The sequence below is a fragment of the Eretmochelys imbricata genome, chromosome 14 (assembly GCF_965152235.1).
Source record: "Eretmochelys imbricata isolate rEreImb1 chromosome 14, rEreImb1.hap1, whole genome shotgun sequence".
In the NCBI taxonomy this organism is placed as follows: domain Eukaryota; kingdom Metazoa; phylum Chordata; order Testudines; family Cheloniidae; genus Eretmochelys; species Eretmochelys imbricata.
The window spans coordinates 39,500,886-39,517,439 of NC_135585.1; the positions used below are offsets into that span (position 1 = coordinate 39,500,886).

Here is a 16,554-nt window from a genome sequence, read left to right on the forward strand (position 1 = left end):
TTTATCCTTCAGGGCAAAGTCCTATTTCTGTCTCAGCTGAGCATGGGATGTGCCTCTAAGGGGTATGTCTGCCCTAGGAAATTAGGTCGAATTTATAGAAGTCAGTTTTTTAGAAATTATTTTGATATAGTAGATTGTGTGTGTCCCCACACAAAATGCTCTAAGTGCATTAACGCGGCGGAGTGCTTCCACAGTACCGAGGCTAGCGTCAACTTCTGGAGTATTGCGCTGTGGGTAGCTATCCCACAGTTCCCGCAGCCTCCGCCACCCATTGGAATTCTGGGTTGAGATTGCAATGCCTGATGGGGCAAAAAACATTGTCGCTGGTGGTTCTGGGTACATGTCATCAGGGCCTCCCTCCTTCTCTTCCTCCCTCCGTGAAAGCAATGGCAGACAATCATTTCGCACCTTTTTTCCTGAGTTACCTGTGCATACGCCATACCACATCAAGCATGGAGCCTGCTCAGCTCACTGTCACCGTATGTCTCCTGGGTGCTGGCAGACGCAGTACTGCATTGCTACACAGCAGCAGCAACCCATTGCCTTGTGGCAGCAGATGGTGCAATAGGCCTGAAAACCATTGTCATCATGTCTGCGGTGCTCGTGGCCGCCTCGGTAAGGTTGGTCAGGAGCACCTAGACAGACATTGGCGCAGGGAATAAATTAGGAGTGACTCGACCAGGTCATTCTCTTTACTCCTGCAGGCAGTCCTATTGTACCATCTTATGGTGAGCAGCCAGGAGATGTGGATGGCTTGCAGTCCTACTGCACCATCTGCTGCTAGCCAAAGATGTAAAAGATAGATGGAGTGGATCAAAACAAGAAATAGATCAGATTTGTTTTGTATGCATTTGCTCCTCCCTCCCTCTGTGAAATCAATGGCCGACAATCATTTTGGTGAGGTCTGTCAGGGGCACCTTGAAAACTTTAATGGAAATTCAGTCCTGCCCAAAATACCAGAGGGAGGGATAGGTTAGTGCGTTGAGCATTGCCTGCTAAACCCAGGGTTTTGAGTTCAATCCTTGAGGGGGCCATTCTGCGTGACAGTTGTTTTTGTTTGTCCTTGATGTAAAGCCACCTCCTTTGTTGATTTTAATTCCCTGTAAGCCAACCCTGTAAGCCATGTCATCAGTCGCCCCTCCCTCAGTCAGAGCAATGGCAGACAATTGTTCCACGCCTTTTTTTTGCGCGGACACCATGCCATGGCAAGCATGGAGCCTGCTCAGCTCACTTTGGCAATTAGGAGCACATTAAACACCATGCGTATTATCCAGCAGTATATGCAGCACCAGAACCTGGCAAAGAGAAACCAGGTGAGTAGGAGACGTCAGCGCGGTGACAAGAGTGATGAGGACATGGACACAAACTTCTCTCAAAGCACGGGCCCTGGCAATGTGGGCATCATGGTGCTAATGGGGCAGGTTCATCTAGTGGAACGCTGATTCTGGGCCTGGATTCTATGAAATGGCATGCAGCTCGTCATAGAAGCGGCATGTTTTGGGCTCTGACCCAGAGTGGCCGTTTGCCTCTCTGGTTTTCTGGTAGGCTTGTCTCAGCTCCTTAAGTTTCACACGGCACTGCTTCGGGTCCCTGTTATGGCCTCTGTCCTTCATGCCCTGGGAGATTTTGACAAATGTTTTGGCATTTCGAAAACTGGAACGTAGTTCTGATAGCACGGATTCCTCTCCCCATATAGTGATCAGATCCCGGACCTCCCATTCAGTCCATGCTGGAGCTCTTTTGCGATTCTGGGACTCCATCATGGTTACCTCTGCTGATGAGCTCTGCATGGTCAGCTGCAGCTTTCCACGCTGGCCAAACAGGAAATGAGATTCAAAAGTTTGCGGGCCTTTTCCTGTCATTTGAGTTGAGAGCGCTGTCCAGAGCGGTCATAATGGAGCCTAATTGCATCCACAGTACCCCAAATTCGACCCAGGAAGGCTGATTTCAGTGCTAATCCCCTTGCCGGGGGTGGAGTAAGGAAATCGATTTTAAGAGCCCTTTAAGTCGAAAAAAAGGGCTTCGTCGTGTGGACGGGTGCAGGGTTAAATCGATTTAACGCTGCTAAATTTGACCTCAACTTCTAGTGTGGACCAGGGCTAAGGTCTGGCACTGCAAAATCAGGTACACTTATTTTGGTTTCAGAGTAACAGCCGTGTTAGTCTGTATTCGCAAAAAGAAAAGGAGTCCTTGTGGCACCTTAGAGACTAACCAATTTATTTGAGCATGAGCTTTCGTGAGCTACAGCTCACTTTATCAGATGCATACTGTGGAAACTGTATGGAAACAGTTTCCACGGTATGCATCTGATGAAGTGAGCTGTAGCTCACAAAAGCTCATGCTCAAATAAATTGGTTAGTCTCTAAGGTGCCACAAGGACTCCTTTTCTTATTTTGGTTTATAATTTCTTCTTTTGTAAAATGGGGATAATGATCCTGACTCCGGTTGTAAAATGCTTTGAGATCTACTGATGAAAAGCATTGCACAAAAGCTAGGGATTATACTTAATGAGCATTGACAATTAAGCACTGTCTGGTACATAATTCTGTATGAAATTCTTGTTCTGTTCTCACTTATACGTTAATATGTCATGGATAGGCTTGGCAGCATTTTATTTTTATTATTTATAATTTTGATGGGTACTATCAATGTTTATTTTTAAGCTTTTCTCCACTTTTTATTTATTTCAGTATTTACAGTTGTGCAAAATTATGGGGGTGGGGAGTGGGAGACTGTCAGACAAATGATAGTCAACACTGAGATTCAAAAAGTGAAAGCTCTATAAACCATTAAAACACAAATTGTCAACATCACGTGTTAAACTATAGAAAGTAAATATCCTTAATTCAACAGATCATACCTGTTTTCACTATTCATTCACTAATCCATTTGTAAGCCGAATTCAAAAGTCTAAATCACTGGATTTTGACTCTAATAAGTTCTCCGGCAGTATTTTTCTTACTTTGCCTATCTGTAAATTTTGAGTATTATCGATGGAAATACATTTTCATCAGTGTGTGTGTGTGTGGTGAAATTGACATTTACCAACATTCACCAATCCAAATCGAATCCTTCCAAGCCTAGTCATGACGTCTGTTCCTTGGTTGTTAGAGTTTGATCCTGGGCAAAATGTAAAATCAGTTTTAATGTTTGATACAAAGGGGGAGATTGTCAAAGGGATTTCAGTGGGAGTTGGGCCATAGAATTTCCCTCTTTGTCTCTGAAAATCTTCACCAAAGACAAAAATCATGGTCCTGGACTCAGAAGAAGACACATAAATAACCCCAGTGTTCCAAAGATGTGTGTTGGGAAGTGTCAAGGTTCCTCCCCCACTCTGAACTCTAGGGTACAGATGTGGGGACCTGCATGAAAAACCTCCTAAGCTTATCTTTACCAGCTTAGGTCAAAACTTCCCCAAGGTACAAAATATTCCACCCGTTGTCCTTGGACTGGCCGCTACCACCACCAAACTAATACTGGTTACTGGGGAAGAGCTGTTTGGACGCGTCCTTCCCTGCAAAATACTTCCCAAAACCTTGCACCCCACTTCCTGGACAAGGTTTGGTAAAAAGCCTCACCAATTTGCCTAGGTGACTACAGACCCAGACCCTTGGATCTTAAGAAAAATGAACAATCCTCCCAACACTTGCACCCCCCCTTTCCTGGGAAATGTTGGATAAAAAGCCTCACCAATTTGCATAGGTGACCACAGACCCAAACCCTTGGATCTGAGAACAATGAAAAAGCATTCAGTTTCTTACAAGAAGACTTTTAATAAAAATAGAAGTAAATAGAAATGAAGAAATCCCCCCTGTAAAGTCAGGATGGTAGATATCTTACAGGGTAATTAGATTCAAAAACATAGAGAACCCCTCTAGGCAAAACCTTAAGTTACAAAAAAGATACACAGACAGAAATAGTTATTCTATTCAGCACAATTCTTTTCTCAGCCATTTAAAGAAATCATAATCTAACACATACCTACCTAGATTACTTACTAAAAGTTCTAAGACTCCATTCCTGGTCTATCCCCGGCAGAAACCAGCATATAGACAGACACACAGACCCTTTGTTTCTCTCCCTCCTCCCAGCTTTTGAAAGTATCTGGTCTCCTCATTGGTCATTTTGGTCAGGTGCCAGTGAGGTTACCTTTAGCTTCTTAACCCTTTACAGGTGAGAGGAGCTTTCCCCTGGCCAGGAGGGATTTCAAAGGGGTTTACCCTTCCCTTTATAGTTATGACAAGGGTAGCTGAGTTTTGAAATGAGTTGGAGAATGGAAAGTGAGGGAGGATCTAGGAGAAAAGATTAGGAGTTCAAGTTTGGCCATGTTGTGCTGGAATTAGAGATTATGATTCTCTGCCTTGGAATATACCAATGTAAAATGTTCATCGTAGAGCCTTTAGGAACAAAGACAAGTCCTACCTGCCGCAGAGCACAGCAGAGATTCATGAAGGAGAAAATAGCAGAGGACAAGACTGATCCATTTACCTTAATACTAGAAGAAAGGAAATTTTCAGGGAAACTGGGATATTTTTCTTCCTATTCTTCTTCATGCTAAATTCCATAGAATTGTTAAAATGGGATTTGCGTATCAGTGATTCTCCAGAGTGCGAGTCAAGATCATCCCTTAAAAATGGACATCCAAAATCAAAGGAAATTCTACATGCCATGTGTCCATAACCTAATGGAGTTTAATGGGTATTGGGTACCAAACTCTCTTAGCTCCCTTTGAAAATCCCAGCTAACAGAATGGAGGGACTTTTGACAAGGAATAGCACTGGCTGAAGATTGAATGAACAATTAGTAGATCAAAAGTGCTATCAACGTTTCAAATGTCAATGGGAAAAATGATGCAATGATCATGATCCCCCTGTTTCTTGACAAACTCTAGGTGTAAGTCATAGCTGATTGAGGCTTAGGGAGATAGGGGAGGTGGTAATAATTATTCAGGCACTAGGATTCCTACTTGAACATTCAAGGAACATCCAATAATGCATTTTAACTGTTTAACTCCATGAGCATTTCTTGTGACCTACAGAATTCAAGACTGGGGTAGAGATGGAAAACTGATTCGGTGTGTTGGTTTTCACCCTCTGAGTCCTGGATTTCCATGTTGCTGCTATTTGCATACAGAAGGAAGCGTCCACTCCCATGGATGATGAGATTGTTTCTCATCAGGAGGACTGAGAAGAACAGAATTCAATACAAAGTATCATTTGTTTCTCCAGATGTTAGAAAATCTGTGGACCAAATGAATTTGGTCACTGTGTGGGGTGGGGTAAAATTTTCAACAGCAGCTAAGGGCCAGATTTTTTAAGGTATTTAGGCACCTAGTGGGATTTTCAAAAGCATCTAGGTGGCTAAAAAACACTCAAATCCACTAGTACCTCAGGAGGATGTTAAACAGAAGCTACTAAGGTTAGACATTTTTAAATCAGCAGATCCAGATAACCCGCATCCAGGAGTTTTAAAAATGCTAGCTGAGGAGCTCACTGGGCCTTTACTGTTGAAACGCTGGAAGAAAGCTAATGCTGTGCCAATATTGAAAAAGGGTAAATGGGAGGACCAAGGCAATTATAGGCCTGTCAGCCTGATAGGCCTATCAGGCAAGATAATGGAGTGGCTGATTGTGAGGTTATTGACATAAGCTGGGACCGTATAGATCATTGTTGCAACCAAAGTCCTGTAGTGGCACCAAATCTTGTATAAAGGGAGTCAAATAAGGTGTTAAAGACAAGGTTATGGACTGCTGGTGCTGATTATGCTGTCTATTTGTGTGTATTATTTTTGTAGTTAAAGTTATGAATATTGGCTCTATACTGTCTGTATTGCAAACTTATGCTATGCTTCTCCGTGACACCCCAGACAAGTTGGTGTCAGCTCTGCCTAGCCTGCTTGATGGCCCATTAAGGACCATCAGCTATACAATTGACCCATTGAGAGAAGGCAGACACTCCTTGTGACTCAGCAAGGTATGCAAGGACCTGCCTATGGACAGAACTCTCAGGTGTTTCCAGGCTAGGTGTTGGACAGCTTGTCTTTGGCAGAAAGAAAGAGAGACCACATGGCAAGAGACTATAAAAAGCTCCTGCAGCTCCCCCATCTTGTCTTCAGTCCTGCTTCATACCTCTGGAGGGACTTTGCTACACTGAAGCTTTGAACCAAGGACTGAAAGACCCATCCCAGCTGTGGATGTCCTCCAGAGACTTGATTTGAACCTGCAGTTTATTCTCTCACTGCTGCAAGCCTGAACCAAGAACTTTGCCATCACTGTATGTCATTGATTTCATTGAATCAATTCTAGCTCTCATCTATATCTTTTCTTTTTATGGATAAACCCTTAGATTTTAGATTCTAAAGGATTGGCAACAGCGTGATTTGTGGGTAAGATCTGTTTTGTATATTGACCTGGGTCTGGGGCTTGGTCCTTTGGGATCGAGAGAACCTTTTTTCTTTTACTGGGGTATTGGTTTTCATCACCATTTGTCCTCATAACGTGTGGCATTGGTGGTGATACTGGGAAACTGGGGTGTCTAAGGGAATTGCTTGTGTGACTTGTGGTTAGCCAGTGGGGTAAAAGCAAAATCTCCTCTGTCTGGCTGGTTTGGTTTGCCTTGGTGTGCACAGAAACCCCAGCCTTGGGCTGTAACTGCCCTGCTTGAAGCAATTTGTCCTGAATGGGCACTCTCCGTTGGGTCCTGCCAGAACCAGCATCATTACACTGATAAGGGACTCAATTAATAAAGAAATAAAGTAATATAATTAATGTCATTTAACATGGGTTTTGGTAAATAGATCCTGTCAAACTAACTTGGTATCATTTTTGATGACATTACAATTGTGATTGATAAAGGCAATAGTGTTGATATAATAGACTTCTCTATGGCATTTGACTTGGTACTGCCTGACGTTTTGACTAAACAACTAGAAGGATATAAAAATAACTTGGCACACAATACATGGACCAAAAGCTGGCTAACTCTTAGGCCTCAAAATGTAATTGTAAAAGGGAATTGTCATGGAACAAGTATGTTTCCAATGGGGTCCAAGAGGGTTCTGTTCATATCCTAATGCTATTTAACATTTTTAATGATATGGAAGATGGCATAAACTCAGCACTGATAAAGTATGCAAATGACACAAAAATGAGGAAGTAGTTAATAATGAAGAGGACAGGGTTACAGAGCGATCTGGATCGCTTGGTAAGCTGGACTCAAGCAAACAATATGATTTTACTATGGCTAAATGTGAATGTATACATCTAGGAACAAAGAATGTCAGACATACTTGCCGGATGAGGAACTCTATTGTGGGAAACAGTGATTCTGAAAAAGATTTGGTGGTCATGGTAGATAATCAGCTGAACATGAGCTCCCAGTGTGATGCTGTGCCAAAAGGACTAATGCAATTCTTGGATGCATAAACAGGAAAAAGTCTATGTCCAGTTCTTGTGTCAACAGTTCAAAAAGGATGTTGATCAATTGGAGAGGGTTCAGAGAAGAGCCATGAGAATGATTAAAAGTTTAGGAAGCACGCCTTATAGTGACAGACCCAAGGAGCTCAATCTATTTAGCTTAACAAATAGAGGGTTAATAAATTCCTTCATGGTCTCTTCAGTCTAGCATAGAAAGGGATAACAGCATACAATGGCTGGAACTTTAAGCTAGTCAAAATCAGACTGGAAATATGGCGTACAGTGAGAGTAATTAACTTTTGGAGCAATTTACTAACGGTCATGGTGGATTCTCCATAACTGAGAATTTTTCAATCAAGATTGGATGTTTTTTTCTAAAAGATCTGCTCTACAAATTATTTTGAAGAAGATCTATGTCCTGTGTTATACAGAAGGTCAGATGATCACAATGGTCCCTTCTGACTTTGGAATCTATGCATCAATGAAATCAATGAGTTTAGGTGCCGTGGTGTTTTTGAAAATCCCTCTACATGCCTAAATACCATTTAAAATCTGGCACTGGGTGACTTGAGAGCCTAAATCCAATTTTCAAAAGAGCTTTAATCTTTCAGAGCCAGATTTTCAAAAGTATGAAGATGTCTAAAGCTTCAGATAGATGCTCAGTGGGATTTTCAAAAACACCTAACCAGATTAGGTGCCTAACCTGCTTAAGCATTTTTGTCAGTCTGCACTGTTGGCATCTAAATACTTTTGAAACTCCAGCTCTTAGGCTCCTAAGCAACTTACATGATTTTGGAATGGGATTTAGGCTTCTATATCATTTAGGTACTCTCATAAATATAAAGGGACGGGTAATCACCTTTCTGTATACAGTGCTATTAAATCCCTCCTGGCCAGAGGCAAAACCCTTTCACCTGTAAAGGGCTAAGAAGCTAGGATAACCTCGCTAGCACCTGACCAAAATGACCAATGAGGAGACAAGATACTTTCAAAGCTGGAGGGGGAGGAACAAAGGGTCTGTCTGTCTGTGTGATGCTTTTGCCGGGAACAGATCAGGAATGCAGCTCAGAACTCCTGTAAAAAGTTAGTCAGTAATCTAGGTAGAAATACATTAGATTTCCTTTTGTTTAATTGCGGGTAAAATAGGCTGTGCTGAATGGAATGTATATTCCTGGTTTTGTGTCTTTTTGTAACTTAAGGTTTTGCCTTGAGGGATTCTCTGTGTTTTGAATCTGATTACCCTGTAAGGTATTTACCATCCTGATTTTACAGAGGTGATTCTTTTACCTTTTCTTTCATTAAAATTCTTCTTTTAAGAACCTGATTGCTTTTTCATTGTTCTTAAGATCCAAGGGTTTGGGTCTGTGTTCACCTGTACAAATTGATGAGGATTTTTATCAAGCCTTCCCCAGGAAAGGGGGTGTAGGGCTTGGGGGGATATTTTGAGGGAAGACGTCTCCAAGTGGGCTCTTTCTCAGTTCTTTGTGTAACACACTTGGTGGTGGCAGCGTAGAGTTCAAGGACAAGGCAAAGTTTGTACCTTGGGGAAGTTTTTAACCTAAGCTGGTAAGAATAAGCTTAGGGGGTCTTTCATGCAGGTCCCCACATCTGTACACTAGAGTTCAGAGTGGGGAAGGAACCTTGACACACATCCTTGAAAACTGTACCTGTGATGTCTAACAATCCATGTAACAGAGCTTCTCCTGAATTATGGTCTGTTGTATCTTGACAGATGGAGCCTATGACTGGAATAGAGAAGGAAAACCATTCCAGGATACAGGAATTTATACTTGTGGGCTTCCCCGGTAGTCAATATTTGCAGATCTCTCTTTTTTTTGGTGTTTACTATGATGTATGTCCTGAAAGTTGCAGGAAAGGTTGCCATCCTAGTCCTAGTGAGGGCCAGCCATCAACTCCGCAGCCCCATGTACTTCTTCCTTTGCAACCTCTCCTTGCTGGAGATATGATACACCACAGCCTGTGTTCCCAAGACCATTGCAATTTTCCTGGGGAAAAGCAGAACCATCCCCTTTAGTAGCTGCATTCTGCAGATGTACTTCATTTTCTCCCTGGGCTGCACAGAATATTTCCTTTTCTCTGTCATGGCCTATGACTGCTATCTGGCTATTTGCTACCCATTGCACTATAGCACCATCATGAACAGCACGTCTTGTCTGCTCAGCTGGCCCTTGGCTCCTCAGTGCATAGTTTCCTGGCTATTTCTATCCCAGAATCTCTGATTGTTAGGTTGTCCTTCTGTGGCACGAATGTCATTACTCGTTTCTTCTGCAGCATAGATTCCTTAATCATTCTCTCCTGCACAGACATCTATGTGATTGAGATGGCAGCTTTTATCATCTCGATCATCGTCATCCTGGGATTATGTTCAATAACTCTGGTCTCCTATATTTACACCCTCTCCACCATACGGAGCATCCCGTCAGCCCAAGGCCAGCAAAAGGCCTTTTCCACTTGCTCTGCCCATCTCACTCTTGTGATTATATGGTACAGCTCCACCATCTTCCTGTATGTCAGGCCTTCCAGACAGAATGCCTTGGACATGAACAAGACTGTCAACACTTTGAATACTATTGTAACTCCCCTGTTAAACCTCTTCATTGACAGTCTGAGAAACAAAGAGGTGAAAGTGGCTTTACGGAAGGTTATTCAGTGGGACATGAAGTTGTTTTTGAATGGCTTAGATGTTACTGGGTCTGATTCTCAGCCTGTGCTCATGTTCCCTTTGGTAGTAACTGTCCTTGTTGTTGTTCTTTTAATCCTGGTTCCAATTTTACATTTACAACTTTTGTATTTGGGTAAAATTTTCAGAAGTGCCTGAGGGCCAGATTTGCAAAGGAATTTAGGCACCTAAAGATTCAGATAGGCCCCTAAATACCATTAAAGATGTGGCTTCTAGGAGCCTAATTTTTATTGAAAATCTACCAGACATGAGCTCCTAAGGGGCATATTTTCGAAGATATTTAGGTGTCTAAAGATGCAGATAGTTGTTTAGTGGGCTTTTCCAAAGCACTTCAGCAGATGAGGCACCAAATCCCATTGATTTCAGTGGTAGCTACAAATACTTTTGAAAATCTGTCCCTTAAAATCTCTCGAGAGGTCTCATTAGCAGCCCATTGGCATCAATGATCATCTTTCAACTGAATTAAATGGCCTTTAGATCAGGCCCTATGTGGACATTACTTTTAGCAATTCACATTTCGGCCCCCATCCTGAGATCCTTACTCAGCTGGTAAATTATATTATTTTGAGTCATCCAGTTGACTCTAAAGGGACTACTCACACTAGGAAAGAAAGCTTGTGCATAAAGCGTGTGCAGGATCAAGACGTTAGTGACACTGAATCTGTACTCAGAAGTTTGTTCTAAGTTTAAATTTGTAGCAACTCCAGAGTTTTCATTATCTGTGATGTATGACTGGTTGGCCAACTCACACGACATTGTGTCTGTTCCCTGATTCAATAGCTGAAAAATTATTAAACAGCAGACTAAAGAACAAAATGCAGGAAATACAGAATGATGAACAATGACGGTGGATTTTTTTTTTAATTAGTGAAGAATTTCAAAAAATCAAACTTATTTCCCTTTTTAAGGGTTCTAAGTTTGGGGGTCCTACATGTTGGTAAATGGAAACAAGTCAATAACATTTTTTATAAAGTTTTCCGTTTAAATGTTGTCAAAAATTGAAATGAAAAATTTAATTAAAAAAAGAAAACAAAAATCACTAAAACAACAGTTCTTTACAAAAAATGTTCATTTTTGAAAATGGTCACTTTTCAACAAAAAGGAATTACAAGGGAGAGAGAAGTTCAATTAATGGTGATCAATATGTTTTCACAGAAAGTGTTTTTTATCAAATGAACTTGATTTAACTGTGACATTTCTGATTGATGAAGGCAATGGTGTTGATGTAATAGACTTGCATTTTTCTAGAGGTTTGATTGAGGGTAACATCACACTATTTAAAAAAAAATAACACTACACAAAACCAACAGTAAATTGATTAAAAACTGGCTAACTGATAGTTCTCAAAACATAACTGTTCATAGAATCATAGAATATCAGAGTTGGAAGGGACCTCTGGAGGTCGTCTAGTCCAACCCCCTGCCCAGAGCAGGACCAATCCCCAACTAAATCGTCCCAGCCAGGGCTTTGTCAAGCCTGACCTTAAAAACTTCTAAGGAAGGGTATTCCACCACCTCCCGAGGTAACACATTTCAGTGTTTCACCACCCTCCTAGTGAAAAAGTTTTTCCTAATATCCAACCTAAATCTCCCCCACTGCAACTTGAGACCGTTACTCCTTGTTCTGTCATCAGCTACCACTGAGAACAGTCTAGATCCATCCTCTTTGGATCCACCTTTCAGGTAGCTAAAAGCAGCTATCAAATCCCCCCTCATTCTTCTCTTCCGTAGACTAAACAATCCCAGTTCCCTCAGCCTCTCCTCATAAGTCATGTGTTCCAGACCCCAAATGATTTTTGTTGTCCTTCGCTGGACTCTTTCCAATTTATCCACATCCTTTTTGTAGTGTGGGGCCCAAAACTGGACACAGTACTCCAGATGAGGCCTCACCAATGTCGAATAGAGGGGAATGATCATGTCCCTCAATCTGCTTGCTACGCCCCTACTTATACACCCCAAAATGCCATTGGCCTTCTTGGCAACAAGGGCACACTGTTGACCCATATCCAGCTTCTCGTCCACTGTCAACCCTAGGTCCTTCTCTGCAGAACTGCTGCCTAGCCGTTCGTTCCCTAGTCTGTAGCGGTGCATTGGATTCTTCCGTCCTAAGTGCAGAACTCTGCACTTGTCCTTGTTGAACCTCATCAGATTTCTTTTGGCCCAATCCTCCAATTTGTCTAGGTCCCTCTGTGTCCTATCCCTACCCTCCAGCGTATCTACCACTCCTCCCAGTTTAGTGTCATCATCTGTTGATGGGAACTGTTGATTTTAATGGGTGATAGACACCTAGATGCTTTTGAGAATCCCACTAGGTTCCTAAATACCTTTACATATCTTGCCCTTGATGCCTGACTTATTTGTATTTTTGTATATTTGTATCTAGACCAGTCTTATTATCAAAGCGTAAATAAACTTTAACTTTTACCTTTGTATCACCCTACCTTTTGGAAAGTGTTTTACTTATTAAGGCTGGGGATTTCAAAGGAGTGTAAAGATGTAGGCTGGGTTTACCAAAGTATCCTGAGAGAGTTTCAATAGAATTTTTGCTCCTATGTCCCTTTGGCATCTTTGGAAGACCCAGCCCTAATTAGAGCTGATTGGAATTTTCATTGTAGAGGAAATTTCAATAGGTTGAAATTGGTTTTTATCCCAAATCTGGATGAAAGTTTAAAACGTGCTGATACAGACTAATACGGCTACCACTCTGAAACATGTATTTAGCTGTGACACCTTTCCCAAACCCGAAGAAGAGCTCTGTGTAAGCTTGGAAATTTGTCTCTCCCAACAACAGAAATTGGGCCAATGCAAGATGTTACTTCACCCATTGCTCGGAAAACTCCAGCAAGGAGATGACATACGGGCACGCCCAATAAATGAGAAAACATTGACAACACTGTCTACCCAAACACTCAACATCTCCCCAGGCAGAGGAACCAGAATGGAGATGGGGTGGACAGGGGGCCATGGCCCCATCGCTTTTAAAAGTGGGAGGGCTATGTTCTCCCACTTTTTGCTGGCCTTAAGGGTGAGTGATGGTGGGGAGGAGGCAGAGAGGAGCAAGCATGGGGAAGGGCCTTGGGGGGAAGAGGCGGCACGAGGGTGGGGCCTTGGGGGAAGAGGCCATGTGGGGGTGGGGCCTTGGTTCAGGTGTAGGTGCCCCCTGCCCCCACTTCTAGGGAGCTTCCAGTGCTCCTGTGCCCAGGCACTCCCACCTCATAAAGAAACAAATCAATCCACCAGTAAAAAAAAAACAAAAAAAACCCCTAAAATAAAATTTAAAAAATCTGAGAAAGAAGCAAGAACCAAAAAACTTCACTGATACCACAATCATATTTTTTACCCTGAGGGGAAGAACAAAACAAGGAATGGAGTCTCTGGCTCCTTAGGGTCTACTAGGGGCTTTGCTATGGCTCCTGATTTTATGTGGAAGGTACTCAGATAGCATGGTAATGGGTACAGTGTGGAATCCTACGATAGACAGGTAGATTAGATTAGATAGAACGAACTCCTACAAGTCCTTCTTACATGGGATTATGGTTGGCACCTGACACAGCGTAGGACTCTGCACTTAAACAGGTCCCCTGTCTCTTTGTCATGTGCTAAAATTAAGACTTCCAGACCCACCAGCCATGCCCCTGCCCTCCCCCCCGCCTCACTTCCAGACTCCCTATACAGCAAAAGACTTGTTCCATGCAGCAGGGCCTGTAGGTGAAAGGCAACATAAGTCAAAGGCCCCAGACTTCAGTCTTGATTTCTCTGAGTGATTTCTCTTCTTTCTTCAGCAAAGTAACATGCACCTTTCTCAGGTAGGAGAGCTGCCATGAACAAAGAGCGATAGACGGCTATTGAGCAAGCCCAGACTTCTGAAGTCACCATGTCTATATTTACCCAGATAGCAAAACACAGAGTTCATGATCTGATGCTGCCATATCCCACTCTGTCACACCAGCAAACAGAAAATCAAAAGCCATCATACCCCAAGCAAAGTTTTGACCCCAAAAAAGGAGAAGAACCAGAGATTCCGTGAAGTCCACTGGGTACTTTCTAATGACTACTGATTTTATGTGGAAGGTACTCAGATAACATGGTGAGGGGTGGCAGTATAAAAGCATGAGACAGATAGATAGATTTTCATCTTACTTATACTGGTATAAACCGAGAAGAACTCCACTGACTGAGTGGAGTTAGTGTGGATTTACCACTATACATACAGCATTTTGCACAAAAAAATCACACACCATATTCTTATGGGGATAATAATGTCATCAGTTGATTGTATTTGTAAAAAAAACAGATAAAACCATGTTCATCAGAGAAATGCAGACATTTTATTCTAGTTGAATAACCTTCACCCAGTTGTTAGAGAGCTTATTCCTTCACTCTCCCACTTCCCTGGTCCTTCTCGCATGAACAGAGAGCAACAATACCCAAAGTCCGAAGGTGCAAACAATTTGATGTTTATTGGGGTGAACTTCCAGCAAGCTTAAATACAAGTTCCTTTTTCCTTATTTTCGAATCCCAACTTACTTCCTGTTTGCCCCTAATTTATATAGTAATATTCTTAGCTATACCTTAACCAATCATTCTACTGAAATTTAACTAACGAATCCTAACATACTGTAACACGATTAGCTAACCGATTATATCCCACCACAATAATTAGATTACACCCAGCAAAATTAATTATACAGCAGACAGAAACAATCACAGAACCAGACAGAGGTTATAAAGACAAACAATAGCAAAGTGGGAACGATAATGACAAAACAATACAGAAGTGAGGATTTCACATCCTAGCTATTGATAAGTGAGTTCTTGCCAGACAGGATGCTATCAAACGAAGTTTCCTTTTACATTTTCTAGGCACTTCCCTTTCTCTGGAGGTGATAGGAATACAATCCTGTCCTGATAGTGCCTGACAGCCCAATAGCACCTTATTTCAATGTGACTAGTTTGGAATGTGAGGATGTGACCGGTCGCTTCCCAGCTTATGGCTGCCTCTGCTGCTTAGCCAAAGGCCTTAGCCTAAGAACAGGGCCTCAGACTGTCACAGTAAGAGAAGGACCTTACACTGGCAGACAGTGATTTTGATTCTTTCTTTTATACCTCTAACTAGCCAAGTGATAAGAATACACCTAAATTCTTAAAGTACAGGCCTTTACAGACAGGCCTGAATATCTATATCCTAACACCAGTCAGTTTCCTCAGGGAAGCTTTGATTTCCTTGTTCCTTATGCTGTAGATGATCGGATTCATCACTGGTGGCAGCACAGAATAGAGAACAGCCACCACGAGATCCAGAGCTGATGGAGAACTGGAGATGGGTTTCATGTAGGCAAAGACAGCAGTGGAAACAAACATGGAAATTACAATGAGGTGAGGAAGGCATGTGGAGAAGGTTTTATGTCGGCGCTGCTCAGAGGGGATTCTCAATACCTTGGTTAAGATCTGAACATATGTCACAATTATAAAAACAAAGCAAATTAGGGCTAAACACACACCAAATCCAATAACCCCAACTTCATTGAAGTACGAGTTAGAGCAGGCAAGCTTGAGTAGCTGGGGGATTTCACAGAAGAACTGATCCACCATGTTGCCTCCACAGAAGGTGATCGAGAAAGTGTTCCCGGTATGCAATGAAGCATAGAGAATTACACTGATCCAGGCACTGGCTGCCATTTGGACACAAGCTCTCCTGTTCATTATAGTCTCATAGTGCAGTGGTTTGCAGATGGCGACATATCGATCATACGCCATGATGGTGAGTAAGGAGAATTCAGCTACAGCAAAGAAGACGAGGAAAAAGACTTGGGCGACACATCCAGAATAGGAAATGGACCTGGTGCTCATAAGGGAATTGGCCATAGATTTGGGGATGGTGACAGAGATGGAGCCGAGGTCTAGGATGGACAAACTCATCAGGAAGAAGTACATGGGGGTGTGAAGGTGGTGGTCAAGAGCTATGGCTATGATGATGAGAAGATTTCCTGTCAGGGCTGCTAGGTAAAGCACTAGAAACACCATGAAGTGCAAAATCTGCAGCTCTCGAACATCAGAGAATCCCAGGAGAAGGAACTCGGTTACGGTGGTTCGGTTGGACATTTTCTTTCCTAGTTCATCGTGTGATGGCTGTGGAGGGAAGGACAAGAGCAATGGTCAGGGTTATAGTGAGAGAGGGAATGACTCTGATTCCCCTCTCCATGATTTCTCATGGTGTGAATGTCAAAGGGGCACAACACTTGTCACTTCCATTGACTGGAGTAGTGAGGGCTCCTCACCGCTCACAAACAGAGCACTACTCTGGTGCATTATCACAGGAGTGTAAATTGGCATCGCTCCCTTAAAGTCACTGGAGCTGGGTCAGTTTTACACCATCTGAGGATCTGGCCCAAGACGTGGCTCGATCAAATGCAGGATGAAAGATGGAACAAAGTACAACC

At 42.5% G+C, this 16,554-nt stretch overlaps 1 protein-coding gene across 1 annotated transcript; it reads right to left on the reverse strand.

Annotated features, from left to right (window-relative positions):
* Positions 1-15,292: 15,292 nt before the first annotated feature.
* Positions 15,293-16,216, reverse strand: LOC144274008 (olfactory receptor 14A16-like). Its single transcript, XM_077832725.1, has one exon. It carries the CDS (start codon positions 16,214-16,216, stop codon positions 15,293-15,295), a length of 924 nt encoding a protein of 307 aa, XP_077688851.1.
* Between the last annotated feature and the right edge of the window lie 338 nt (positions 16,217-16,554).

Coding starts and splice junctions, on each gene's coding strand:
- LOC144274008 (XM_077832725.1), bottom strand. CDS start 16,216: ATGTCCAACCGAACCACCGTAACCGAGTTCCTTCTCCTGGGATTCTCT.